The sequence below is a fragment of the Gorilla gorilla genome, chromosome 4 (genome assembly GCF_029281585.2).
Source record: "Gorilla gorilla gorilla isolate KB3781 chromosome 4, NHGRI_mGorGor1-v2.1_pri, whole genome shotgun sequence".
Lineage (NCBI taxonomy): Eukaryota > Metazoa > Chordata > Mammalia > Primates > Hominidae > Gorilla > Gorilla gorilla.
The window spans coordinates 84633243-84645466 of NC_073228.2; the positions used below are offsets into that span (position 1 = coordinate 84633243).

A 12224-nucleotide genomic window follows, 5' to 3' on the forward strand; every position below is an offset into this window, starting at 1 on the left:
TCCTGGATTCATTGATTTTTTTGAAGGTTTTTTTGTGTCTCTATTTCAGTTCAGCTCTGATCTTGGTTATTTCTTGTCTTCTGCTAGCTTGGGAGTTTGTTTCCTCTTGGTTCTCTAGTCCTTTTAGTTGTAATATTAGGTTGTTAACTTGAGATCTTTCTCTCTTTTTGATGTGGGCATTTAGTGCTATAAATTTTCCTCTTAACACTGCTTTAGCCGAGTCCTGGAGATTCTGTTATGTTGTATCTTTGTTCTAATTAGTTTTGAAACACTTCTTGATCTCTGCCATAATTTTATTATTTACCCCAAAGTCATTCAGGAGCAGATTGTTCAACTTCCATATAGTTGTGTGGTTTTAAATGAATTTCTTAATCTTGAGTTCTAATTTGATTGTGCTGTGGTCTGAGAGACTCTTTGTTATGATTTCAGTTATTTTTCATTTGCTGAGGAGTGTTTTTCTTCCTAATTTATGATTAGTTTTAGGGTAAGCGTCATGTGGCTATGAGAAGAATGTATATTCGCTTGTTTTTTGTTGGAGAGTTCTGTAGATATCTATCATGTCTACTTGATCCACAGCTGAGTTCAGGTCCTGAATATCTTTGTTAATTTTCTGTCTCCATGATGTGTCTAATATTGTCATTGCGGTGTTAAAGTCTCCCACTATTATTGTGTGGGAGTCTAAGTCTCTTTGAAGGTCTCCAATAACTTGCTTTATGAACCTGGGTGCTCTTGTGTAGGGTGCATATATATTTAGGATAGTTAACTCTTCTGGTTAAATTGAACCCTTTACCAACAGGTAGTGCTCTTCTTTGTCTTTTTTGATCTTTGTTAATTTAAAGTCTGTTTTGTTAGAAACTAGGATTGCAAGCTCTGTTTTTTTCTGCTTTCTGTTTGCTTGGTAAATTTTCCTCCATCCCTTTATTTTTAGCCTATGTGTTTCTTTGTGTATGAGATGGGTCTCTTGAATACAGCATGCTGATGGGTCTTGGTTCTTTATCTAGCTTGCCATTCTGTGTCTTTCATTGGAGAACACATTGAGATTTAAGGTTAGTAGTATTATATGTGGATTTGATCTCATCGTCATGATGCTAGCTGGCTATTTTGCTAGCTTGTTTATGTGGTTGCTTCACAGTGTCACTGTTCTTTGTACTTTAGTGTGTTTTTCTGGTGCCTGGTAATGGTTTTTCCTTTTCATATTTACTGCTTCCTTCAGGAGCTCTTGCAAGACAGGTCTGGTAGTAACAAGTTCCCTCAGCATTTGCTTGTCCGAAAAGCATCTTATTTATCCTTTGCTTATGAAGCTTGGTTTGGCCAGATGTGAAGTTCTGGGTTGGAAATTCTTTTCTTTAAGAATGTCGAATATTGGTTCCCAGTATCTACTGACTTGTAGGGTTTCCACTGAGAGGTCGGCTATTCATCTGATGGGGTTCCCTTTGTAGGTGACCTGGCCTTTCTGTCTGACTGCCCTTAACATTTTTTCTTTCATTTAGAGTTTGGAGAATCTGATGATTATGTGTCTCGGGGATGATCTCCTTGTGGAGTATCTCACTGGCGTTCTCTGGATTTCTTGAATTTGAGTGTTGGCCTGTCTTGCTAGAACTAACTTGGGGAAGTTAGTTCTCTTGGATCCTATGCTGAAGTATGTTTTCCAACTTGGTTCCATTCTCCTTGTCTTTTTCAGGTACCCCAATCCATCATAGATTCGTTCTCTTTATGTAATCCCATATTTTTTGATGGTATCGTTCATTCCTTTTCATTCTTTTATCTCTATTCTTGTCTGCCTGTCTTATTTCAGAAAGATAGTCTTCAAGCTCTGAGATTCTTTTCTTGGCCTATTCTGCTGTTAATAATTGTGATTTCATTGTGAAGTTCTTGTAGTGTGTTTTTCAGCTCTAAAAGGTGAGTTATGTTTTTCTCTAGACCGGCTATTTTGGCTGTCCGCTCCTGTATTGTTTTGTCATGATTCTTAGTTTCTTTGCATTGGGTTACAAGATGCTCCTTTAGGTCATTGAAGTTCACTGTTATTCACATTCTGAAGCCTACTCTGTCATTTCAGCCATCTCAGGCTCAACCCAGTTCTGAGCCCTTGCTGGAGAGGTGTTGCAGGGATACTCTGGCTTTTTGAGTCCTCAGGATTTTGGGGTTATTTCTCATCTCTGTGGGTCTATCTTAAACTTTGACCTTGAGGATGGGATTTTTGTGGCTTTTTAAATTGTTATTGTTGTTGTTTCCTGCTTGTTTTTCTTTTAACAGTCTGGCCACTCTTCTGCAGGGCTGCTGCAGTTTGCTGGGGGTTCGCACTATACCCTAGTTGCCTCGGTTTTTCCCATAGCTGGAGGTATCATCAGTGAAGTCTGTGAAACAGCAAAGATGGCTGCCTGCCACTTCCTCTGGAAGCTCCAGCCCAGCAGGGTACTGACCTATTGCTGGCTCGAAAGTGCCTGTAGGAGGTGGCTGGAGACCCCAGTTGGGAGGTCTCCTCCAGTCAGGAGAAATGGGATAAGGGACCTGCTTAAAGAATGATTCTGGCTACTTTTTGGTAGACCAGCTGTGCTGTGTTGGGGATCCCTTCAGTTCCCATTCAGTTTGGGCTGTCCAAAGGCCCACAGGCTGAACTGGCTGAGAAGCTTGAAAGGCCTAGGTGGCAGCCTGCCCCACCCCTCAGGCACTCCATCCCGGGAAGAAATTAGAGCTCTGTTAGCCCCATAGAACATGAGTGACCTACAATTTTGATTTGCCCTTTTACTGGTGATGTTGGCATTGATCACAAACAGTGGTGTCTGCTAGCTTTCTCCTCTGTAATGTTACTTTTTCACCTTGTAATTAATTAGTATTAATATTTTGTGGGGAGGTAATTTGAGACTATGTAGATATCTCTGTTCTTCATCAAACTCAATTTATTCATTTACTTGATTTGATATTTACTTGTGGTTTATTTCATTTAATAGGTTATAACTTGACAATTTTTTTAACAATTTTTTTCTTTTTAGAAATGTTTTATTTTGACAATTTTAGACTTATAGAAAAATAGTAAGAAAACTACAAAACATTCTTGGATACTATTCCCCAAATGTGAACATTTTACTGTATTTGCTTTATCCTTTCTCCCCCTTTTCCTCTTCTCTTTCTAGGTAAATATAAATGTGGGTGCATAATATAGACTTTTTCTGAATGGTTTATAAGTTGCAGGTATGATGCCTCTTTACTTCTAAATAATTTTATGTGTGTCTCCTAAAAACAAGGCATTATCTTGCATAATTATAGTATAACTATCAAAATCAGGAAATTAAAAATGGTTTACTGTTAATGTCTCATCCATAAACCTTATTTTACTTTTTTCAGTTGTCTCAATAATATTTTTTATAGCCAAATAATTTAAGATGGGTGATTTTACAGTCCATGATGTTGACTTTCATAATCCATGATGTTGAGAGGTTTCATCATTTTTACATTGATTCTTTCTCATCTCTGTGGGCCTATCTACCTTTGATGTTTGAGGTTGCTGACCTTTGGAGGAGGTCGATCTGTGTCAAATTATTCTGTCTTTTTAGTCTCTTTTAGTCCAGGATGATTCCTGAGTCTTTCCTTGATTTTCATGGCATTTATGTGTTTGAAGAGTATGGGTCAGTTTTTTGTGGATTTTCTCTCAGTTTGGGTTCATAGGATGTTTCTTCATGATTCAGTTCAGGTTATACCATTCAGGCAGGAAGGTCACACAAGTGAGGCTGAGTTCTTCCCAATGCAGCATATCTGGAGGCATATGCTGTTACTTGGCTCCATTACTGGCCAATGTTGACTTTGGTTGAGAATCTGCCAGGTCTGTCCATGATAAAGTGACTATCTACCCTTTGTTTTTCACCAATGTCTTATGTGAACATAGTTTGAGGCTGTGTAAGTATCTGGTTACTCTCAACATCTCACCCACTAGATTTAGCATCTCATTGATTATTTTTGTTGGGTCAATTATTATTATGGTGGTTGCCAAATCATGATTGTCTTCATCTTTCATTCCTTCTACGTGGATAAGTAAAACAAAACAAAACCAACCAACAAATAGGGGAGAAGGGAAAATTTATTGTTTTGCTGTTCAGGTTCCCTCCGCTTTGACCAGTGGTAGCCATTTCAAGCTGAGTTCATGTCTTTTTGAACTGTCCTTATTGTTCTTTGAATACTTCCTTACTTTCTGGCATAAGCTGTTTCAACCATACTTTGTATTTTCTCTGCCCCAGCCCTTGAATCAGCCATTTTCATTTTTTTCCAGAAGCCCTGACTCTCTTTAGGGGACAGTAATTAGAAACCAATATCTGGGCAGTAATTGTGGTAGATACGTATGGCTATTGGAGTTGTCATTGCTCATAGGCTTCCTCAGTGAACAGAGCAGAAAAATACAGCTAGATGGATAAATATACAAACATACATGCTTATATTCATCGATATTTCTATATTAGAATATACTGAAAACCATGAGTTCTTCCTGGTGATTCTAATTCCAGTTGAATCACACATGGCTCATTTTAGGTTTTTTTTCCCTTTCAGTACTCTTGACCTTTGAACAATGTGGAAGTTAGAGGGGCTGAACCCCACACAGCCGAAAATTTGCCTAAATTTTGACTTCCCTGTAATGTAACTGCTGACTGACCTGATTAACTACTGTTGACCAGAAACCTTACCCATAACAAAGTTGATTAATATATATGCTGTATATTCTATGTATTATACACTCTATTCTTATAAAAGTAAGCTAGAATTGCCTTAGCTGTTCCAGCTGTTTTGGGGTTCGATATAAATTTTAAAATAGTTTATCCTAATTCTGTGAAGAATGTCATTGGTAGTTTGGTAGCTGACTTCAAACTATACTACAAACCTGCAGTAACAGAAATAGCATGGTACTGTTACAACAGCAGACACATATACCAATGGAACAGAATAGAGAGCTAAGAAATAATGCAGCACACCCACAACCATCCAACCTTCAACAACTCCACTTAAAAAAAGCAATGGGGAAAGCAATGGGACTTCTGGGTCAAATGGCAATTCTAAGTTCTTTGAGAAATCGCCAAACTGCTTTCCGCAATGACTAAACAAGTTTAAATTCCCACCAGAAGTGCATAAACATCCCCTTTTCTCCACAACCTTGCCAGCTTCTGTTAGTTTTTGACCTTTTAATAATAGTCATTCTGACTGGTGTGAGATGGTGTCTCACTGTGGTTTTGATTTGCATTTCTCTAATGATTAGTGAGTTTGAGCATTTTTTTCATAGCCTTGTTGGCCACATGTTATGTCTTCTTTTGAAAAGTATCTGTTCATGTCCTTTGCCCACTTTTGATGGGGTTGTTTGTTTTTTTTCTTATAAATTTAAGTTCCTTGCAGATGCTGGATATTAGACCTTTGTCAGATGGCTAGGTTGCAAATATTTTCTCCCTTTCTGTGAGCTGTTTACTCTGTTGATAGTTTCTTTTGCCGTAAAGAAGCTCTTTAGTTTAATTAGGTCCCATTTGCCAATTTTTGTTTTTCTTGCAATTACTTTTGGCATCTTTGTCATGAAGATCATTTCCAGGTCCTATGTCCGCAATGGTATTTCCTAGGTTATCGTCCAAGGTTTTAATATGTTTTCATTTTAGATTTAAGTTTTTAATCCTGCCTTTGCCTCTCAAAGTGCTGGGATTACAAGCGTGAGCTACCACACCCAGCGAGGAAGCCAAGTTTAACGTGTGTGCTCCACTCCTCCAACCTGGCCAAAGGGCAGTCATCATCACTGGCCACTACTGACCACAGCCTTTAGAAACTCCCCTTGAACGTGCTGGGCTGACCTTCCTCTGATCACAGGCAAGGTAACCATACACTCAAGGCCAATGATCCCATCTGCTGTGGGCTGGGTCATGCTCCCAATGCTTACAGAACCTGGGAGGCAGAGGAAAACTCTGCCCATCCCATGGGACATTACCTGTAAGCTTTGAACACCAGAATCTTGAGGCCTATCTCTTTCTGGAAGGCTTTGTCTTCCTCTAAACCAGGAAGCTGGAGCAATTCCACCAGATTCTGTGCAACAGATGCAACAAGAAAATTCATGAAGAGTAGATCTTAGGTTGAATTTTTCACAGAAGACCTTGTAAGAACAGACAATGGTGAGAAAAAAAAAGCCCGAGGTCAATACAATGGGGAAAAGCCTGTGAAGTGACCTGGCAGCAGCCACACCTGCTGTCGCCTCCATTCCCCTCTCATCTTGGAAACAGATTTGCCCTTTACAACTCAACTCATAGCTCACCCGCCTTCAGAGACTTCTTGGCCCATCTTAGCTGGAAGGGATCTGTTCCAGCGCTGAGCTTTTATTTTGCTTAGCATCTACTCAGATGCCTTGACTGTGTGTGTCTCACAGTCCTACTGACTGACAAACTCCCTGGGGGCCGAGATGGCATGGATTCGGGTCTCAGATGCTCTATGGCACCTGGGAGCATCTTACACAGGTGAAGTGCTCAGTGATGATCTGGGGTCACTATTCTCTGCAGATCAGCATGTCTGAGAGGTAGGGGCTCACAGACTGTGGAACTGGTGTAAGACCTTTGTCTTTTCCCAGCTACTAACAGGTCCTGCTTGTCACAGCCCTTCCATGATACAAAGTTAAGTCATTTTGTATCTGACACAGGCAAAGGAAAACGACAGGCCCTTGCCTTCCCGGTCCTCAAGGGTCAGCTGTAAGATTATGTCATAAAGCCGGATCAGGTCCTGGGGCCGGGGGAAGCACTTGCTGTCATCCTCTGGCTGCTGCTGCAGCAGAGCCCTCTGCAGACCTTTGGCCATGCTCTCATTATGCTTGATTGCCATTGACAGCTTGATGTAAGTCAGGTAGGGGGAATGCACCACACGTCAGCTCAAGTTATACTCAGAGAAGCAGAGGAACTGGGAGGACTGGACTACGAGTTGGGGCTGACCCAGAGGAAGTGGGGGGGTGCGTTGGGGCAAGGCCACAGCAGGGCCATTTGGCCTGGGCTTCAAGGGACCCTGTAATCCCAACTACTTGGCAGGCTGAGGCAGGAGAATCACTTGAATCCGGGAGGTGGAGGTTTCAGTGAGCCGAGATAGTGCCACTTCACTGCAGCCTGGGCGACAAGAGTGAAACTCCGTCTCAAAGAAAACTAAAATAGGCTGGGTGCAGTGACTCACGGCTGTAATCCCAGCACTTTGGGAGGCCGAGATGGGTGGATCACCTGAGGCTGGGAGTTCAAGACCAGCCTGACCAACATGGAGAAACCCCATCTCTACTAAAAATACAAAATTAGCTGGGCGTGGTGGCTCATGCCTGTAATCCCAGCTACTCAGGAGGCTGAGGCAGGAGAATTGCTTGAACCTGAGAGGCGGAGGTTGTAGTGAGCTGGGATTGCTCCATTGCACTCCAGCCTGGGCAACAAGAGCGAACCTCCGTCTCAAAAAATAAATAAATAAATAAAATAAATACGTAAAATAAATAAATACATAAATAAAATAGATATGTATTTATGCAAACCATAGAAAAATGTTTGGCAACCATCGCAAGATACCTGACAATGTGAAATAGTTTTATTACAACTGGCCTGACCTTCAAAGGCCTTCACAGCTCCTGCCTTCATGTTACCGTCTACCATGTTCCTCGTGCACCTTCCACTCAGCACAAACAGGCTGCACTGCCTCCGAAACACATCACTGGAATCCTGCCTCTGTTCCTTTGTCCATCTGAATCACCCTCTCCACATTTCTGACCCTGTAATCCTGATCTCACTTCATGAGGCAGTTCGCTTCTCTTTTGCATTTAGCTTTCCCCGGGGTACACTGTCAATAGCCTACTGTCTGATGTCATCAGTCAGCACTTCATCAGAGGCAATTATGTCTACAGAGCTTTTGGCTAATTACTGTCACTCCTCCTTACATGTGTGCATATGCATATCATCTTTCCCTAATGAGACTGGAAATCATGATTCATTCCCTGGAGCAGTGGTTTCCATAAGTGACCAACCCACAGACCAGTGCAAACTGGCTGCAAAAGAGCTTCCTCTGAGGAACTTATTAGAATGCAGATTCTTTGACTGCATGGGAGAGGAGGATCTCATAAATCTGGGTGTGATAGGCACAGAACGTTAGGTGTAATATGGGCGGGACTCTGGACTCAGCATATCCAACAAGCTGCTGGCTGATTCCGACGATGCCGATGAATTGCCAGGTTGGGAACTGCTGCCCCCAGAGAACCTAGCAGAGAGCTCTGTACGTGGTAGGTGCTCACTCCCCTATTGTTTGGGTGTATGCCTCCTGATAATGAACTTGATCGTAACATTATTGTTGCGTTATGCCTGTATTGTTTCCTTAAGTGAAGGAAGAATGCTTTTGAATACCTAATAGGTGGCAAGCTCTGTGCCTACTTACATATATGAACTATTCCTTTTAATAACCTTTGGAAATAAAGTGGCATTTCCATTGGGCATTAGAAATCTGAAGACTTTAGTTTACAACTGTTGCAACAGCAGAACTAGAATTCGACCTCCGACATTTCTGCTCACCAGAGGGCATGAACTGCTGGTTTGTACCTGGCTTGCAGATACCTTCTTTGGGCAGCACAATGTTCAAAATTAAAGAAACTACCAACACTTCTAAACTGGATACTTTGTATCAATATCTGGGTTTCTGGCTTCTCTTCATGGGAAACAAAGAAACAAAAAAAAAGGTTTGGTGAACTCTGGGGCCCACATTCCTGCAGGGCAACAGTCACATGGAGGCTTTAGATGGGCACGTGCCCAGAACACACTAGAGTCCCCATCGCTCCCCATTCTCTTACATTCTATTCCCAACTAGGTTCTTATAGGCCTGAGTTTGTGCCTGTTGCACACTTATCTACTCTCTTGCTTCCCACTGGTCAGGAAGTCTGGCAAACTTAAAAGGCCTCTTTTTGTTGCTCTCTCCTGTATGGATCTCTCATCATAGAGGTGTGTGCATTTCTGACTTTGTGATTTCAATACTAAGGAAGCTGTCGGCACATTATCAAGGAAAACGGGGATCGCTGCTCCCCAACGTACACATTCTGGTGTGCCCCAGTAAAATTCTATATTCAGCCTCCAAACTAGCTGGGAAAAATGTGGCAAATCATCTACTTGCTCCAATTCAATGGTGTTTAGAAGTAGGAAGTCACTGTGAGCAATGCCACCAAGTGGTGGAGAGACTCCATGCAGAATCGCCACCTTCAGCCAGAGAGGCTGGGAGGCCGAAGACCTCTCTCAATGCACAGGGCCATTCAGAAACTAGAAACAAAATGCTTGCTCATCTCCCTAGGCCACTCCTTCTGAGGCTTTTTGAGACAAGGTCTCACTGTCACCCAGGCCGGAGTGCAGTGGCACAATCAAGGCTCACTGCAACCTCAACCTTCTGGGTTCAAGCGATCCTCCCACTTCAGCCTTTCGAGTAGCTGGGATGACTACAGGCATGGGCCACCACACCCAGCTGATTTTTTTTTTTTTTTTTTTTTTTTTTTAGTAGAAATGAGGTCTCGCCGTATTGCTCAGACTGGTCTTGAACCAACACATTTTTAGCTTTTTAAAAGACAGCCTTGGCCAGCCATGGCAGCTCACACTTGTAATCACTGCACTTTGGGAAGCTGAGGTGGGCAGATAGCTTGAGCCGAGGAGTTCAAGACCAGCCTGGGCAACATGGTGAAACCCCATCTCTACAAAAAATACAAAAATTAGCTGGGTGTGATGGTGCACATCTGTGGTCCCAGCTACTGGGGAGGCTGAGGTGGGAGGATTGCTTGAGCCTGGGAGGTCAAGGCTGCAGTGAGCCGTGATTACCTCACTGCATTCCAGCCTGGGCAACAGAGAACCTGTCTCTATTTAAAAAAAGAAAAGAAAAGAAAAGAAACCTAAAAACAGACTGGCACTTAAAAGAGTTGTGCTTCATTTTTTGACTTTCTGTATTAATTTTGTTTGTTCCTTTCCTTAAACAAGCTGCCACTGCTGCTGATTCAACATGTTTCATTTTATACTTTTTTTTTTTTTTTTTTGAGACAGAGTTTCACTCTTGTTGCCCAGGCTGGAGTGCAATGGCATGATCTCGGCTCACTGCAACCTCTGCCTCCCGGGTTCAAGCAATTCTCCTGCCTCAGTCTCCCAAGTAGCTGGGTTTACAGGCATGCACCACCACACCCGGCTAATTTTGTATTTTTAGTAGAGATGGGGTTTCTCCATGTTGGTCAGGCTGGTCTGGAACTCTCATCCTTAGGTGATCTGCCTGCCTTGGCCTTCCAAAGTGCTGGGATTACAGGCGTAAGCCACTGGGCCTGGCCCATTTTATACATTTTTAATGTGTATTCTTGCTTTTGGAAAATGTGAACAGAGGACTATTAAACTCTTTTAGCGTCAGTATAGCAAGGAGGTAAAAAAACAAACAACAAAACAAACAAAAAAAAACCCTTTTTGTAAAATAGGATTGAGTATCATTGGATTGAGCACTTACCAAGCAACTGTGCCAGGCATTTGTGTCCTTCATTTAATTCTTACAAGCCTGAGTGTTCAGTATTTTACTTTCATAGGTGAACAAATAGAAGCTGAGGGTGAAGGACCTACAGCTGTCACCTTCATCTCTTCTCAACACGGCCAACCGTCCCCTTGGATCTCCCAGACAGACAACAAGGGACATCTCTGGTTTCTCGGTGCCCCCTAGAAACCTCGGGTCATTTCAAGGCATTATGCAAATGAGAAGCTTTCCTTCTCTTCACCTCATCTCCTGATCTGCACAAAAGTGACTGTAGGACCCAGTGTAGGTACCGATGTAGGCACCAATCCTCAGTTTACCACCTGCTCTCTACTTGCTTCCCTGCCATAACTTTCTACAAGGGATGTGAGCCATGTTTAAAGTCACCTGGTCACTGGAGGGATCTTGTTCTACCCTCTGTAGTAGTACCTCTGTAGGGTAGTACCCACTGTAGGAATCTTGTTCTACATCAGTGGTTGCCAACCTTTTTGGCACCAGGGACTGGTGTTGTGGAAGACAATTTTTTGTGGCTTGGCTGGTGTGTTTCCAGCCAAGAATATGCCAGGCAGTTGTTTACCCCTTCCCTGGGCACCGCTTGGATGGGCACTGTCAACACCTTTCTCAGTAACTGGAGTTGCCCTTTGTCCTCGACAAAAGGACTCTGTACTCATTGGAAATCCTGGTCCCAAGTAACTAAGAATCGTACCTGTGAAACGAATAAATAAAATGTCATTATACCTGTAAGTTAAATCATACTCTTAAATGAAGTTAAAATATAACAAAAATGTATTTAAAAATATGTGCGTATATACATGCCTAACTGCTGTTGCAAACATCTATAGGACCCACCATTGGGATCACAATGGTGTATTTTACTTAATGGGGTGAAAAGTCTCACTAGATGGCTTTACTACCAGACTCAAACACCATAAGTGTTCTTAGGATTGCTAGTAGGTTTAAAATTCTTCCAAATATGGCCAAATTTTTTTTCTTTCTTTCTTTTTTTTTTGAGATGCAGTCTCACTCTGTCGCCCAGGCTGGAGTGCAGCGGTGCGATCTAGGCTTACTGCAAGCTCCGCCTCCTGGGTTCACGCCATTCTCCTGCCTTAGCCTCCCAAGTAGCTGGGACTACAGGCACCCACCACCAAGCCCGCTATTTTTTTTTTTTTTTTTTTTGTATTTTTAGTAGAGACGGGGTTTCACTGTGTTAGCCAGGATGGTTTCGATCTTCTGAACTCGTGATCCCTCCTCGGGCTCCCAAAGTCAAAAAAAATTATTAATTTTTTTTAAGACGGAACCTTGCTCTGTCGCCCAGGCTGGAGTGGAGTGTCACGATCTCGGCTCACTGCAACCTCCACCTCCTGGGTTCAAGTGATTCTTGTGCCTCAGCCTTCTGAGTATCTGGGATTACAGATTACAGGCGCGCACCACCATGCCTGGCTAATTTTTTTTTCTTTTTTTGTTTGTTTGTTTCCGAGACAGAGCCTTGCTCTGTCACCCGGGCTGGAGTACAGTGGCGCAATCTTGACTCACTGCAACCTCCGCCTCCCGGGTTCAAGCAATTCTCCTGCCTCAGCCTCCCAAGTAGCTTGGATTACGGGCACGTGCCACCACCTCCAGCTAATTTTTGTATTTTTACTAGAGATGGAGCTTTACCATGTTGGCCAGGCTGGTCTCGAACTCCTGACCTCATGAGGATCCACCAGCCTCAGCCTCCCAAAGTGCTGGGATTACAG

General features: G+C 42.7%; 1 protein-coding gene and 1 long non-coding RNA gene across 3 annotated transcripts; both read left to right on the forward strand.

Annotated features, from left to right (window-relative positions):
* The first annotated feature begins 1413 nt into the window (after positions 1-1413).
* Positions 1414-10769, forward strand: LOC129533382 (uncharacterized). 2 transcript variants are annotated; one of them, XR_010133873.1, is made up of 3 exons: positions 1414-2412; positions 5657-5831; positions 10547-10769. It is a non-coding gene; the product is annotated as an uncharacterized lncRNA (long non-coding RNA). The 2 variants fall into 2 exon arrangements; XR_010133874.1 differs by lacking the exon at positions 1414-2412 and adding an exon at positions 3148-3189.
* On the forward strand, positions 7603-8112 carry LOC115934569 (protein FAM106C). The gene has a single exon (XM_031010748.2). It carries the CDS (start codon positions 7603-7605, stop codon positions 8110-8112), a length of 510 nt encoding a protein of 169 aa, XP_030866608.2.
* Positions 10770-12224: the final 1455 nt, after the last annotated feature.

Excerpts from the sequence above, each read along its gene's own strand:
- LOC115934569 (XM_031010748.2), top strand. The coding sequence starts at position 7,603 with ATGTTACCGTCTACCATGTTCCTCGTGCACCTTCCACTCAGCACAAAC.